Below are 17,439 nucleotides of genomic sequence, written 5' to 3' on the forward strand. Positions count from 1 at the left end.
AAGCAGTTGGAGAAATAGAAGTTTATAAAATTTTATTTTTACTTGATCAGCTATCCTAAGACAGATATCCATTTCATGGTGGTTTTAAAGTTACTTGATTTTGTTATAAACCTTTTAATGGAAACTTCTTAAAGAGACACATCAAAAAGCATGCCTTATATGTTAGTAAGAGATGAAGTAGTTGTTCTCACCCCTTGCTGCTCATTGAATCACTGGATGGAAAATATGGGAGGTACTTTATAAAAGTAACAATGATTATACTTTACCCTGAGGAATTCTGATTCTACTGGTGTGACGTAGGGCTTGGGCGTTGGTAGTTTTAAAAGCTCCTACATGGTCCAGAGGCTAAGACTCCATGCTCCCAATGAAGGGGGCCCAGGTTTGATCCCTGATCAGGGACCTAGATTGCACATGTTGCACATAGGATCCAGCTCAACCAAATAAATAAATTAAGGGGGAAAAATAAAAACCTTCTCCAAATGATTATAATTTAGCTAACAGAGCTGTTGGTATAGAAACTCAGTGAAACCATCATCTGTGATCATCCCATAATTACCGATACCTCTAAAACATCTAGTGTGCCTCTCCCGTTCCCATCCTATTCACTCTCTTACATCCCTTTACCATTGACCACTGTTGTAAATTTTGTATCTGTTTCTTATGCCTTTGTGTTTCTTATAGTTATCTTATATATATCTTATACATTCGTAACAACATATTATTTCACTGATTTTGAACTTTAAATTACAAAATTACACTGTATGCCCTGCTTGTTTTCACTGAACATTATATGTGGGATGTCATTTCCATTTCACTGCTGTATAGTAAGGCGTAAATGAATAGACTGTAATTCATCTTTCCTGGTCTTGCTGGACATTTTATTTCTACTTTTTGCTAGTATGAACAGTTCTGCTAAGACACACTCTTGTACATGTCTTCTGCAGCACACATGGAGAATTTCTCTGTGGTATATGCTTAGAGAGACATGGCTAGAGTATAGGGCATACATAGCTTAAACTCTACTCTATAAAAGCAAATTTTCCCCAAGGTGGTTGGATCAGTTTACATTCCACTAACTATAAGCAGAGAATAATCTTATTGCTCATTATCCTTGACAAAGCTTATTAGAATCATATTTAATTTGGGGGTTCAGTTTAATGGATATAACAAGGTATTAGTTATTATACATTCACTTTATTTTTTGAATATCTTGTAAAATATTTATTAACTATCTCTATGAAGTAAATGATCTTTTTTTTTTTTGCTAATTTTTCTTAATGAGTTGCTGTCTTTTTAAAAATTGTATCAGTTTTTTTGTTGACCATATATATTGATTTTTCTCCCAGTGTGTAAATTGTCTGTTTTATTTCTTTGCACTATCTTTTGATTAGATCATTTAAAATTTATATGATTACATGTCTTTTTTTTATGGGTTTCCCTGGTGTCTCAGATTGTAAAGAATCTGCCCACAGTGCAGGAGACCTGGGTTTGATCCCTGGGTCAGGAAGATTCTCTGGAGAAGGACGTGACAGTCCACTCCAGTATTCTTGCCTAGAGAATCCCATGGACAGAGGAGCCTGACAGGCTACTGTCTACGGAGTTGCAAAGAGGCGAACATGACTGAGTGATCTCTTTATTTATAGTTTGTACCAAATTATTATCAAAGGTATACCAAAATAATTCATTGTTTTTGTCCCTAAGACCATAAAAATGTTCATCTGTATCTTCTTTAAAAAAATTTTATAGTCTGCTTTTTCAATACAAGTTATAAATCTCACTGGAATTCATTTTGGGGTATGATGTGAAATAAGGTTTCATTTTAATTTCTTTTCTATATAGAGAACCAGTTATCTAGACCATGTAATTAAGTCTGCTCTTTACTGCCAGCTCCATCATACAATCTCATTTTCATAATCTCATTTCATAAGTACCGTGTTCTCTTTATGTATTCCTATACTGGTGCTACAGCATCTTTTTATCATTTAGCTGTTGTCTTTGGTTGTTAGTAACAGAGGACATAAACAACAGTCCTTTAAATAATATACAGGATTACTTTTTGAGAGAAGAACAGAAAGGCGGGGTGTGTTCCAAGTCAGAGCTTGAGGGTACAGTGTCTTCCTGCCCACTGAGTTACTTGCCCCACACTAAATCCAGTTGGGGGTGGAGGCCGGTCCTTCCATAGCAGGCCCAGAAGGAAATGGTGCTGAGATAACCCATAGAACACAGTGCCTCTCACTAACATATCTGAGATAGGTTTTTCTTTTCTCTGCAAACTGCTTACCTCTGAGGGGACGAGGGACCAAGTGTTTCCCTGACCCCCAAGCTAGTGATGGAGGCTAGGCAGGACCCTGCAGTTGTGGCCCCTGGTGCCACACTGACCATTCATCCCAGATGTGACTGAGGAGGCCCTGGAGACTGTTCATCTATCTAGACAGCAATGTCTACATGTGTGCAATTGGGCTGTTGCCACCCTGGACAAAGCCTAAGAGGCCATAGGCCTTTGAATGGAAGATGGTAAGTTTTGTGAAAATGCAATTTTATCGGTCCTGCTTTATTTCCAGCCAGGCAGAGCTTTGCTAGCAAGTAGAGACGACTGAGCTATGCAGGCCATAGGCATCTGGACAGGTTTCCATAAACAACAGTACTTTAAATGAAATACAATATTATTTTTTAAGAGAACAGAAGGAGGTAGCCCAGGTGTCATATGGAATCTTGTCTCCCTCAGTTTTTCTGCTCCCTCCCCTTAGTACATGGCCTTCATCTTGAAGATTATATCAAGGTACAAAATATTTATCAGAGTCACAGTTACGGTATCTGTGTTCTTAAGCAGAAGAGGAAGGAAATTAAAAATAAGTTTTCTGCGTAGTGTTCTTGAGTATTCCATCGAACAACTTCTGCTTACATTTCACTGACCATCATTAGCTGCAAGGAGATGGGAAATACACTAGCTAGTGTTAGATTTTCAACTCACACATACACAATTTGTTGGGTTTCTGTTCGACTTGCACATAATGATAAGGGTCTGATGCTAAATTTCATATATGTTCCTCTGAAACTATTTTATTTTACCCTTTTCCTTGGAAAACAGCTTTTTGTTAGATACATACTTTTAGATTGGTAGCTGTATTTTTCTCCCAGCATTTTTTATTTATTATACTGCTCTCTTTTGGCTCCTACTGTGATTGGCATAGACCTACGGTTTTCAAAGAATGATCCCCAGACCAGTAAGCATCAACCTTACTAGCAGACTTATTAGAAATAAAGTTTCAGACTCTACTCCAGAGCTACTTATTCAGAAACTGGGAATGGATTCCCATAATCTGTGTTCCAACAAGCTCTCCAGGTTACTTGCTGGTGACTGTACTAGACTAATCAGACTCATCTTCTGAGCTTACAAAGAGAGACTGGGCATATGACTGCCTACAGAGTTAACAAAATTTGTATTCATGTGGCCGAGAAAGATGGTGAGAACAGTTAGCTATTGGATAGGCATCTGCACTGTTACCCACGTGTTGAATGGAGATGTTTTATTACAAAAGATGGAGAACTCACATTCATTTCTAAGTGTTAGACACTTTGTATTTCAGTTATTTCAAATGAGATAGAATGATGTTGCTCTGTTTTAGAAATAAGATAATAGAGCAGACCTTTAAGACAACTTTAGAAATAAGGTTCAGATAATTTATTAAACTTAGCCCAGATTATATAACCTAGAGTGTAGATTTGAACCTTTGGAGTATGAATACATATTCCATGTACTTTTCACTATACAACTAAGCAGCATGTAACAGTGTTGTTATTCTCATGGTAAGTAAGTGTTTAAAAATTTTTTTTTTTAGTATCACATTCAAATACTTAATCTTATTAATCCTTCTCTTTATGAAATTTTTCAAAATGTATAAATATTCTTAAATGTCTCATATACACAAATTCTAGACCTTTTTCATTATCTACTTATATTGTAGGCTAATTGTGATCTCAGACGGCAGATAGATGAGCAGCAAAAGCTACTTGAAAAATACAAAGAGCGATTAAATAAGTGCATATCAATGAGCAAGAAACTGCTTATTGAAAAGGTGAGTTCCCTGGCAGTCCAGTGATTGAGACTTCTCCCTCCAGTGCAAGAGTGTGGGTTCGATCCTGGTTGGGAAGCTAAGATCCTCACATACCCCACATGCCTCGTGGTCAAAAAACCAAAAGGTAAAACAGAAACGGTTTTGTAACAAATTCAGTAAAGGCTTAAAAAAAGTCCACATCAAAAAAACAAAAGTTCAATAAATTTTCCCTCTCCTTTCACTAGTCCTATGTTTTTAAAATTTAAATGAATAAAGTTGAATGATGATTCCCCCCCCCTTTTTTTTCAGAGTACACAAGAAAAACTGTCAAGCCGAGAGAAGAGCATGCAAGACAGATTACGCCTTGGGCATTTCACAACAGTTAGACATGGTGCTTCATTTACTGAACAATGGACAGATGGTTTTGCATTTCAGAATCTTGTAAAGTTAGTCACTCTTACATTTTGAAAGATTTAGTATTCCTTTGGGTGTTTGTTATTTTCAAAGATTATAGATTTGAAATTATGTTCTATATCTACTCCTCACTACTCTTTGAAATCATAGAACTTAATACATTTGAAAGGAACATAAAAGAGGCATTACAGTTTTAGCTTTAGCACGCTTCTTGATTAGTTAGTATTCATCTGTATAGTATGATGTATTATTTTAAATATGACTTTGCAAAACACAAACTGACCTAGCTTTTGTAGGTCAGTTGAGAGGGAAATTGTTAAAACTTTTAACTTTAATTGCAAGATTTGTATCTATGTATCTTGGGGGTTTTCTGCTTAGTTGTTTGGGTTTTTTTTCCCTCCCCTCTCCCATTCTTCAGTCCTTCCTTTGGCATTTGTCTGCTCATTATTCTTGTGGGAAAGACAGACATGTTTTCTCTACAGGGTCAGACATAATAACTCAAAAGTCAGTTGAACTGAACATGTGACTTTAGCACTTCTGAGGTAAACTTTAAAATGGAGAAATCCATTTTCTCAAGTTGGTGGTAGGAAAGGGTAGATTGACTATTTCTGTGTTAAGGAGCCAGGATCTATTGCTGCCCCTACCCCTCTTTTTTTGCTGGAAAACATAAAAACCTGCAAAGCAAGAGTAGTGCCAGCATCTAAATCAGCTTTCCCAGAGTCAGTCCAGTTAAATGGAGAATGTAGGCAAAGCTTTATTTCACATAGTATCACATAAACATTGCTGTTTCAAACATTGGTTCCTAGGACTTAACTATAGAATGGTCTTGTATCTATCTCCGTTGATTTACCCAGCTTCTGTTCAACAGAACTGTTTCTGGGTGTTAGGTATTGAAGGACAGTGTCTTTGTGATGGTAGGAAGTTTGGATTTTAATTCTGTTGATAAAAGGGAGCTGTTAAAGTTTTATATAGTGTGTGGGGTCAAATTTGAGTTTTTGAAAGATAACTGATAGTAATGTGGGAATGATACTTAAAAGAACATAAATTGTTGACAATTTAGATGGAGAAGCAGCCAAATGAAAGGTGATTAGGCTTGAGCTAAAATATTAACAGTAGAAGTAGAAAGTAAGAGAGTTGAGATACAACTTAAAAATTTTTAGTGTTTTTCTGAGTTGCTAAACCCAGATCTACAGTTGTGCTGGTAATGAATAAAAGAAGGTTACATAGTATAAGGTTAAATATAAGCTAAAATACAAATGCTGCCAGTTGTTAAAATTTCTCCATTAAGCTGTCAAAGAGTAAAATTGGAGCTTATGGATTGGTGAATGTGTGGAGATCTGGGAAGGTTATCAGGCTCAGAGAGGGTATGGAAGCTCCGTGTCTCTTCCCCCATACCTCTCCCTGTGCAGCTCTTCCATCTGGCGGCTGCTGCTGCTGCTGCTAAGTCGCTTCAGTCGTGGCCGACTCTGTGCAACCCCATGGACGGCAGCCCACCAGGCTCCTCCGTCCCTGGAACTCTCCAGGCAAGAATCCTGGAGTGGGTTGCCATTTCCCTCTCCAATGCGTGAAAGTGAAGTCGCTCAGTTGTGTCCAACTCTAGCGACCCCATGGACTGTAGCCTACCAGGCTCCTCCGTCCATGGAATTTTCTGGCAAGAGTACTGGAGCTGTTTCTGAGCTATATCCTTTTATAATAAAGCAATAACCCAGTTTTAAGAAATTACTTGTATTTTTTTCTTACTAATAAGCATTTACTGAGGGCCTACTGTATGTTGTTACATATATATTTAATATCAAACTGTTAATCAGTGTATATTTTTTAAGCTGTGATATAACCCAAAATAGTTGGAGGATAAGAAGAGAAATAAAAATTAGTAATATTAAATTAATAATCTCTGAACTGTATGGTCATTACTGAATAATAAGTCACTATATATATGTGTGTGTGTGTATGTATATATCCATTAGAGTAATTCTTTCATTATTTCAGTAGGATTATTGCTGCTTATTTTTATTAATCTTGATTGTACCCTAAACTAGCTTTAAAATTAATTTTTTAAATAAACTGAAATTATTCCTACTTCCAGTAGAAAACTGGATTAAAGTCACATTCTAACCTTGCTCTTCTTGAGACTTTTTCCCAACATTTTGCTCTTTTACTTGGGTGCTCCTTCATTCCTTCCCTTCTTTCCTATTCTGCACTGCCTTACTGGGATCATGGGACTCTGAAACGTGTAAAACAAATCTTTGTCAGTAGAGTGGAAGTTCTCTAGTCCTGGTCTGAATAGGGGTGAAGGAGTGAGGAATTGAAGTTTTTGACTTGTTCTAAATCTGATTACCATCACCATGGAGGTTATGTGTTTTTTGGGGTGTTTTTTTTTTACATTAAAAGAATTATACACTGTGACAAAGTGGGATTTATTCCTGGTTTGAGAATGGGTCAGCAGAAAAAATCAGTGTGATATGTCACCTAATACAATGAAGGAAAACAAAATCATTTCAATTGATGCAATAAAAGAATTAGACAAAATTCCACATCCTGTCACAATCACCATTTAGTTTTTTAAAAATTTTTTCCTAGTGTGGTGAGGTGACCTAAAAGGGAAGATAATTATATTAGAACAGGCTTAAGATGTTGTATGAGAGGATGGTTTTTAAAAGCTTCAATTGGAAACAGTAATATTTTTAGTTAAATTAGTTGCCCATTTTTCAATGCCATCTAAATTTTTCTTGGTGTTTTCTCTCTTTAAAGTGTCAAAATTCCTTCTTTCTTCCTAAATTTCTAAGGTCAGTTTTTGTTTCATTTCAGTATACCACTTAGCCTTCCCTGAAATTTAACAGATACATTTAGAAAATAACACTTTATTAATAAATTCACATTTGTCTTTTATAAGTTTTTCTTTAAACAGTGGTGAGATGAATGTATAAAACCTCCTTAATTCTGTTATTTCTTTTTTTCAATAGCTGATTTATTTTATTCAAGAAATATTTATTGAATGCCTAGCATGTGCCAGTCACTATGCTGGGCACTTAGGGTACAATAGGGTATAAAATAATTGTCTGTCTTTTCATAGAGTGATTTAGTCTAACCACACATATTGAGATCAAGTGTCCATAGATATATATGTTAGAAAAGAGAAGATGGGGAGCTACAAGGTACTGTGAAGTTATATGTGGCAACACATCTTTCTCATCCAGGGGGGTTTAGGGAAGACCTCATTTAAAAATATGTTTCCAATGAGAAAAGGACAGTGAGAAGGTGTTGGTTAACAAGAGTGGGACCATAACGTTACATGTTTATATTATGTGATTTTTCATGTTTACTAATGTATTTTCATGTTTTAAATGTGAAAAGTAAAGGAAGGTTAATTTTTTTGCACATTTATTTTTATGTAGGCAACAAGAATGGGTGAATCAGCAAAGGGAAGATATTGAAAGGCAAAGGAAACTTCTAGCCAAACGCAAACCTCCCACAGCTAATAATTCTCAGGCACCCTCTACCAATTCTGAATCAAAACAAAGGAAAAACAAAGCAGTCAATGGAGCAGAAAATGATCCCTTCGTTAGACCAAATTTACCACAACTGTAAGTTTGCATTTTTAATTTCTTTTTTTTAAAGTGTTGCCAGTGAGCATGAATGTTAGTAGTGGGTGTTATTTAATAATTAAATAGTAAAAATCATCATGGCCAGGAAGGAAAACAGTATTGCAAAAATTTACTTCTAAATGAATAATAAGCCTCCAAATCTGAATTCTACCTAAGTGGAGATTTAGTAATCCTGTTTTAAAATGGAGACTTGGGTAGCTAAGAGGAAGCTAGAGTTCACTTTTTCTTCTGTGTCTGTGAATGAAGTAGAGTCACTTGTCAATTTTGATTATTCTAGTTCAGTATTCCTCTTAATGTTCCTTTTTCTGAGAAACTGTTGGCTGAAGTAAGCTGACATATTTTTGTCAACCTATGAAAGCAGCACATTCAGAGGTTATAGGTATTGTTTTTCCCCTTTCTGCTTTGGTTTCTAGGTTTCCTGCTTTAATGGTGAACTACTTTTTATAATTCAGAAGTTGGAGACATTTAAAAAATAATTATATGCTTATCATAGGAAATTTGAAAAATATAAAAAAACAATAAAACAGTAAAGACCATGATCCTGTCTCACAGAGAACAATTCAGTTCAGTCACTCAGTCGTGTCCAACGCCTTGTGACCCCATGAACTGCAGCACGCCAGGCCTCCCTGTCCATCACCAACTCCCAGAGTCAACCCAAACCCATGTCCATCGAGTTGGTGATGCCATCCAACCATCTCATCCTCTATCGTCCCCTTCTCCTCCTGCCCTCAATCTTTCCCAGCATCAGGGTCTTTTCCAATGAGTCAGCTCTTCGCATCAGGTGGCCAAAGTATTGGAGTTTCAGCTTCAACATCAGTCCTTTCAATGAACACCCAGAACTGATCTCCTTTAGGATAGACTGGTTGGATCTCCTTGCAGTCCATGGGACTCTCAAGAATCTTCTCCAACACCACAGTTCAAAAGCATCAATTCTTTGGCACTCAGCTTTCTTTATAGTCCAACTCTCACATCCATACATGACCACTGGAAAAAACACCATTGTTATACTTTCTGTATATAGATGCAACCTAATTTATATAGTTTTTCTGTTTTATAAGACCTTATATAAATTTATGTGAGTGGAAAATACATACACATACCCTCTCCTTTATGTTTTAATAGGCTTCTCCTTTGTTGAAAGATACTGTTTCATCTGTGCTTTGAAGCACATCCCCTGCCACATCAGGGACCTCTTCTGTTCATACCTCCTTTATCGTATATCTTCACCCTTTTGCTGTCCACTGGTTCCTTCCTTTTAGGAAACAAAACAAAAAACTCTCTATCAAGTAGAAATCTCTCTGGTCTCCATATTGTCATCTTTATAACTAGGTTTCCTGAAAGACTTTCCTTTGCTTATAGTCTCTGCTACCTCAATTTCCATTCTCTCTTTTCTTGACTGAAATTGTTCTTTTAAAGATTATGTCCTTGATGCTAAATGCCACAGACATTTGAGTCTTTAACTTGGCAACATTGGATATTGTTGACTACTTATTTTTTCTGAAAAGACACTTTCTTGCTATAGTTTTTGATAACTTTTTTTTCTGATTTTCATTTTAACTTAATCTGGCTACATCTTTTAAGTCTCTTCTGTGGACATCATTTACATTATCAATTTGTAAAGCATAGGATTTTTAAGGCTCTGTCCTAGGCCATCTTACCACTTGCTCTGTGTATTCTCCATGAGTATTAGCTACTCCTAGGGTTTCAGTTGCCCTGTTTATGCTGCCGACACCCAAACTTCTGTCTCCAGCCCACTTTTCTCTCTTGAGTGTCAAATGTTTATATCTCAGTCTTGAATGTCATATCCTTGCTTAATTGATACTGGTACTTAAATGCCTCACAAGTGCCTCTAATGGCAGCCTATTCAAAACTGTATTTACTAAACACACAAAACAAAAATGGTATTTATTATTATCTTTCCCATTTCAGTCCTCCCCCACCCCCTTTTCCCCCCTCTCTTTTTCTCTCTTTTGTCTCTATGCACACACATACACACACTCCTTGCCTCCTCCTGTTTTCTTAGTTAGTAAATGGTACCACCATCCTCTCAATTCCACATACCAGAATTTTGGTTGTTACAGGTTTTAAATCAGGATTCCATTTATTTTTCTTAATCCATTTTTATTATCTTTTAGTTAATAAATAAGTGGTGATAATCTTATATTTTAAAGTCCAAAATGTGCTTCCATCTTTTAAGTCCTTCCTGATTTGGGCAAGGAGGGGGAGGGGGTTGTTGTGACTTGCAGTTAAATCCTTTGGCTATTGATATTTTAAAAAAATAACATGACTTCATTTTCAAAGATGGGTAAATTTGTTGCTTTTAAAAGAGTGGATGGATAGGTGAGCAATTATACAGGAGATGGTGTGTAAGCTTAATTCCACCCCATAGACATCTAGTCTTCACTCAAATGTGTCCACTGCCATTTCTTACTTGGGTTCTTTCTTCCCACCCTCACCCACTCTGACATCTTTCAACTTTGGTCTAGGTCATCTTATAGTCAGAGTCCTTTTTTTTCCAAAATAAAAATACAGTCCTTTCTTTTTCTTCCCTGTAAACCTAACATAATTCTTCATTGCTTGGATAATATAGTCCAGAAAGTACTTTTGACCTGGCAGCTTCTGACCTCTCTTGCCTCATCTTTTATCATTGACCAGTGCCTCCCATTCACAACCAACTTTTAAACTCCAGCCCATTGTCATAATTTCTGTTCATCTTTTAAATCCCATAGTAAATATTGATTCCTCTTGAAAGCTTCTCCTTGACCCTTGAAGGATAGGACTCAGTTATCACTTGAGGTATTCAGTGATAACCTGATACTCATACCTCTGTATTCAGTCACAGCATCATCATCCACTCAGTTAATGACACTGGAAACATCCTAGATGTTTGCCTTTTCCTTGTTCTCTGTGTCTATTTACATAACGTTTTTGTATCTTGTCCATCTTCACTACCACTATCTTACTATACGACTGCTTCTCTCTCTCTTTTTTAACATCAGTTACTGTTTCTTACCTTTCACCTGATGTCTTTTTCATGTCTAATCTCCTTCACTAGCCTTTAAGATAAAATTCACTCTCATGAAGACCCTTTATAGGCCTTCTGATTTCTCTCCTTCTCCAGTGTCTTCCTTAGGCATTAAATTCTTTCAGTTCTTTAAATGGACTCTGCTTTACTTGTTTCTGCACATTTGTATATCTTGTTATTTGCCTTTCTTTACCTGTTCCATTTTCTATTTATCCTTTATGACTTGCCTTGTATGTCAGTTCCAGTAGTAAATCCTTTTTGACCTTTTTTCTTCCTAGTTTCTTCCCCATTTCCCCTCGAGTTAGGTACCTTTTGTACCTGCACCTGTCAGTATTGGAGCTCTTGTCTCTCCATCTTCTCTCCATGCTCCCAGTATCTAGTACAGTGCCTGGCATATAGAAAATGGTCAGTAAATACTAAATTATAGTACATAAGCATATGATTGAATTTCATTTTCTCCTTCTCAAAAGACCATTTTTCTAGTTTGCCACAGGTGTTTTGCTTCTGACTTGTCTTCTAGGAGGCTTCTAGCTCTAACAGTAGTTTATTAGTCATACATTATCTCACTTCCATTCAGTTAATTGCATATGTTGACTTAGAACTAACTCTGAAGTTATACTGCTGTGTTCTTAGAGTAGCAGATGAAGTAATACAACATAGCAGTTGTATTGCATCCTTACGTAAGTACAGATTTAAATAAGGAAAAATGTGACAGAAACACTGATTCATATATATTAATTTGATTTTATCAGCCATGCATTGCAGTAGTCTTCTAAAACTTCTTTTATATCCGTTTGTGCAGAACATCTAGTAAAGTAATTAGAATAGAGATCATGAATCTTTCATTATTTCTTTATCAAGAAATTAAAGTAGAAAATAGGACTTCCCTGGTAGTCCAGTGGCTAAGAATCCGCCTGCCAATGTTCAGCCTCTAGTCGAGGAAGATTCGACTCAGGGCAGTTAGCCACAGGGCAGCTGAGCCCGTGTGTCACAGCTCCTGAGCCTGTGCACTCTAGAGCCCGTGCTCTGCAACAGAGAAGCCACCGCAACGAGAAGCCTGCACACCACAACTAGAGAGTACCCCTGCTCACTGCAGCTAGAGAAAGCCTGCACAGCAACAAAGCCCCAGTGCAGCCAGAGAATAAGTCCTATTAAAGAAGGTTACTGCTGCGTAGTGCTTAGGATTGTAAGCTCTTTAGTCAGATGTGGAATCCAACCTTGACTTTTCCAGTTTTATTTTTTATTTTTTGGTAAACTTTTACGTCTTAGAGCCTCCACTTCCTTGTGAAAGTACCTATGTCATAATGTTGAAAAGATGAAATGAGATGAAGCTTATATAGTACTTGCATGGTTCCTGGTTCTTAACTAATTTTTAACTACCAGCAAGATTCAGTCAGGGTTTTTTTTATTTATTTATTTATTTTTAATTGAAGGATAATTGCTTTACAGTATTGTGTTCAGTCAACAAGGTTTTTAGGTAGTAATTTCTCATTTTAGTCACAAAGACTTACTGTTCAAAGTAAATAGCTGGCGTCAGTTCAGTCGCGAGTTGTGCCTGACTCTGTGAGCCTGCTGATGGCAGCGCTAGTCTGCACAGCTCGAGTCACCCATGGATAACACCTAAACAGTCATACTCGGAAATAAGGATTTTGACTTCATGTTAAATATATTTTAAATTGTTTTGATTTTATCTATATGTTTTTTGTTTTACAAAGGATGACTGCAAAGTGAACAATAATATTACCTTGTATTTCATATGAATGAAGTTTTAGAGGTCACTCTTTTTTCATTTAAAGCTTAAGTTTTAACTGAAGATTATATTTTATGTAGCATAAAATTATTACTTTGTGGATTACTTATCTCTGGTCATTAAACTGAATGACTTTTTAAGTAATAAAATGTATTTTTAGAGCAGTTAGCTGACCACAGTATTGAGCCAAGAGTGTGGGGGGGTTCCCATATACCTGCTGTCCTCACAGTCTCTCCCACTGCCAGTGTCCGGCACCGCAGTACACGTCCGTGACCATTGGTGACCCTGTGTGACAGCCCAGAGTGTAGCATGCATCGAGGTTCACTTTTGGTGTTATATATCCTGTGGGTTTTTACAAATAAGTAATTTTTTAAAATCCTTGCTGAGAAAAACCTGGCATTGGTACATCTAATCCATTTTAATTTCATGTATTTACTTATTTATTAGGGCTTAAGTCTCATCTTTCTTCATGCTTTCTGTTTATCCTGCCTAATCTCTCCTTTTTTCCTTTTATCTTATCTTAGACCACTTAGTTTTGTTTATTTGACTCTTTTTCTCTATTAGAAGTACATTGTGTTCATATACATACATAGGTACACACACACATACACATGTTACCTAAAGACACTGTCTTGTATAGTCACTGTTCATCTAAACTTTACCTATGTATCTATCACTGTGTTGCTCTTCATTGATCCTGGATCTCTGATTTTTACCTCCATTGAGATTTTTTTGCCTAAGAATACCCTTTAGTAATTTCCTTTTAGTGTGGGTCTATTGGTAGTGATGTCTCTCAGTTTTGGTTGGTCTGAAAATAACTCTTTTGCCTTCATTCTTGAAATATTTTTACTGCTTTTAGGTTGGTGGTTATTTGAAGATAGAATCTTACTGTCTTCTAACTTAAATTACTACTATTGATGAGTCAGATGACTGTAGAAAATGATCTTAAATGGAGCAGAAGCAATATTTGGAGATTAGGTAACTGAGAATATTTTAAATAAATGAGCAAGATCAGTCTATAGATTCATGAAGGCCAGAGAATTCCAAGTAGGATGAATAAAAAGAAGTATTCAAACACATCATAATGAAATTTCAGAAAATCAAGGAAAAGAGAAAAAATTCTCAAAAGTGGCCAAACAGGGACTTCCAGTGGTTTAGACTCTGCTTCCACTGCAGGGAATGTAGGTTTGATCCCTGGTTAGGTGATTAGGGAACTAAGATCTGACAGGCCATGAGGCACAGCCAAAAATAAAAAGGGCCACCAAAAGAAAAAAAATATTAAATGTAAAAATTAAGGGAAAAAACATTCTAGACAGATGACAATTGAAAGAAAACCATATTTATAGCAGATACAGTAAAATTTAAACCAAAAAATTATAAGAAATAGTGATTATTTCATAACTATAAAAGTTTAAAATCACCAAAACGTATAATAATTCTAAATTTGTATGCATAACAACATGCCCTCAAGATAAATAAAAAATTGACAGTATTTTAAGGATGTATGGACATATACACAAATTATAATGGGAGAATTCAACACATACATTTCTTAGTAATAGAACATATAGATAAAAATAAAACAATATAAAATAGAAACACAGCATGAGTATAGAAAATTTCAGTGGGATTGACAGGCTTGACTTAATGAGCATGTTACCCCCTAACATTTATAGAATATATGTTCTTTTTAAAAATGGACTTTTATAAAAATTGACCATGTCAAGTCGTAGAATAGATCTAAGCCAAGTTCAAAGGATTGAAAGAGTTTTAAGTAAGACTGACATTGTTTCTTCCTTTAAATGTTAGGTAGGACTCATGGGTGAAACTTAATGGACTGAAATCATATAAAATATGTTCTCTCATCACAGTGGAATTAAACTAGAAATCAGAAACAAAGATAGTGCAAAAGTCTCATTGGAAATGAGAAGATATTTTTAGATGAATGATGGTGAAAGTGCTACCTGGCAAAAATTTTTGAGGTAAAACTTTTATCAGAGGATGAGCAGAATTAACCAAGAAAAGGAGGAAGATAAAAATAAGAGCAGAAATTGTGATACAGGAAATAATCATAAAATACAGAGCATCAGCCAGTCCAAAAGGGATGTCTGTGGGTTTTATGTGGGTGAGGAAGGACTAATAAAATTGAAAACAAGAAAGAGAGAAAAGAATCATTATCAGGAATGAAAGAAACAATGTTATTATAGAATGTACACATACTTAAAGAAAAAAATATTATAAATGACTTGAATTTAAAATTTTTGTGAAATGGATAAATTTCTAGAAAAATACAAGTAAACAAAATTGACACTAGAACAAACAAAATCAGATAGTTCTGTAACTGTTAAAAAAATTGAATCTATAATTAAAATCTTTGATCATAGAAAACTCAGGTACAGATGATTTCATCTATCAGTTCCACTAGCCATTTAAGGAAGAAGTCGTGCCAGTCTTTCAAAACCTTTTGAAGAACAGCTAAGGGAGAAATACTTTCAACTTAATTTTAGGCCAGCACAGTCGTGGTGTTGAAATTCAAGAAAGACCATACTGGAAAGGAAAGTTATAGCCTAATTTGTCGTGGTGGTGTTTAGTGGCTAGTTCAGTTCAGTTCAGTTGCTCATCAGTGTCCGACTCTTTGCGACCCCATGAATCGCAGCATGCCAGGCCTCCCTGTCCATCACCAACTCCCAGAGTCTACTCAAACCCATGTCCACTGAGTTGGTGATGCCATCCAACCATCTCATCCTCTGTCACCCCCTTCTTCCCCTGTCCTCAATCTTTCCCAGCATCATGGTCTTTTCCAGTGAGTCAGCTCTTCGCATCAGTTGGCCAAAGTATTGGGAGTTTCAGCTTTAGCATCAGTCCTTCCAGTGAACACCCAGGACTGATCTCCTTTAGGATGGACTGGTTGGATCTCCTTGCAGTTCAAGGGACTCTCAAAGAGTCTTCTCTAAAACCACAGTTCAAAAGCATCAATTCTTTGGCCCTCAGCTTTCTTTATAGTCCAACTCTCACATCCGTACATGACTACTGGAAAAACCATAGCCTTGACTAGATGGATCTTTGTTGACAAAGTAATGTCTATGCTTTTTAATATGCTATCTAGGTTGGTCATAACTTTCCTTCCAAGGAGCAAGCGTCTTTTAATTTCATGGCTGCAGTCACCATCTGCAGTGATTTTGGAGCCCCAAAAAATAAAATCAGCCACTGTTTTCCACTGTTTCCCTATCTATTTCCCATGAAGTGATGGGACCAGATGCCATGATCTTCGTTTTCTGTATGTTGAGCTTTAAGGCAACTTTTTCACTCTCCACTTTGACTTTCATCAAGAGGCTCTTTAATTCTTCTTCACTTTCTGCCATAAGGGTGGTGTCATCTGCGTATCTTAAGGTTATTCATATTTCTCCCAGCAATCTTGATTCCAGCATGTGCTTCCTCCAGCCCAGCGTTTCTCATGATGTACTCTGCATATAAATTAAATAAGCAGGGTGACAATATACAGCCTTGACGTACTCCTTTTCCTATTTGCAACCAGTCTGTTGTTCCATGTCCAGTTCTAACTGTTGCTTCCTGACTTGCATATAGGTTTCTCAAGTGGCAAGTCAGGTCTTGTATTCCCATCTCTTTCAGAATTTTCCACAGTTTATTGGGATCCACACAGTCAAAGGCTTTGGCGTAGTCAATAAAGCAGAAATAGATGTTTTTCTGGAACCGTCTTGCTTTTTCGATGATCCAGCAGATGTTGGCAATTTGATGTCTGGTTCCTCTGCCTTTCCTAAAACCAGCTTGAACATCTCAAAGTTCACGGTTCACATATTGCTGAAGCCTAAGTTGTGTCCAACTCTTCTGCAACCCCATGGACTGTAGCCTGCCAAGCTTCTCTGTCCATGGGATTTCCCAGGCAAAAATACTGGAGTGGATTGCCATTTCCTTCTCCAGAGTATCTTCCTGACCCAGGAATCGAACCCACATCTCTTGCTTTGGCAGGCGGATCTGTTATCACTGAGCTGCCAGGGAAGCCCTATTGAGAAATGATAGTATAATATCATTTATAAAAGTAAATGCAAAAATATTAAAATATTAGCAACCCCACATATAATACATAAAAATGAGAATTTATCAAGACCAGTTTGGATTTATTTTAGGTATGATAGGTTGGTTTAATATAAGAAAAATCAATGTAATTTTTACATGAAGAGAAAGATTATATGGTTATCTTAATAGATGCCAAAATAAAAAATAATATGTAAAATTCAGCATTGATCTGTCTTTAAACTCTTAGCAAGAAACCGATAAAAGATAATTTCCTTAATCTACAGTATACATCCAGTTTTCTTTTGGCTTGCATGTCTACGTGCTGTGTTTATGGGTCACCATGTCCTTGTATGCCCTGTTTCTTACTCCTGGCTGCTTTCTGTTGCTTCTTTCAAACTGGGTTCACATATTACCACTTATGTGCCTTTTCCCAGTTTCCTTCCGATAAAAGTTGTTTTTCTTTACACTGTGTACTCATAGTTGTATCATCCAAGATAATCATTGTATTTTAAGGTCAGCTAATTAGTGGTATTAATCCCATTTTATCCTTTCCGT

The 17,439-nt window shown here is 36.4% G+C and overlaps 1 protein-coding gene across 4 annotated transcripts in view; it reads left to right on the forward strand.

Annotated features, from left to right (window-relative positions):
- Positions 1-17,439, forward strand: part of TLK1 (tousled like kinase 1) — a 181,335-nt gene that overhangs the window by 126,736 nt on the left and 37,160 nt on the right. For all 4 annotated transcript variants that reach the window (XM_025275065.2, XM_025275068.2, XM_025275073.2 and 1 more), the window contains 3 exons: positions 3,966-4,076; positions 4,365-4,501; positions 7,865-8,053. In XM_025275065.2, coding sequence (XP_025130850.1) covers positions 3,966-4,076; positions 4,365-4,501; positions 7,865-8,053 — 437 coding nt within the window. The remainder of the gene's footprint in view (positions 1-3,965; positions 4,077-4,364; positions 4,502-7,864; positions 8,054-17,439) is intronic.

The sequence above is a fragment of the Bubalus bubalis genome, chromosome 2 (assembly GCF_019923935.1).
Source record: "Bubalus bubalis isolate 160015118507 breed Murrah chromosome 2, NDDB_SH_1, whole genome shotgun sequence".
NCBI classification, from domain to species: Eukaryota; Metazoa; Chordata; class Mammalia; order Artiodactyla; family Bovidae; genus Bubalus; species Bubalus bubalis.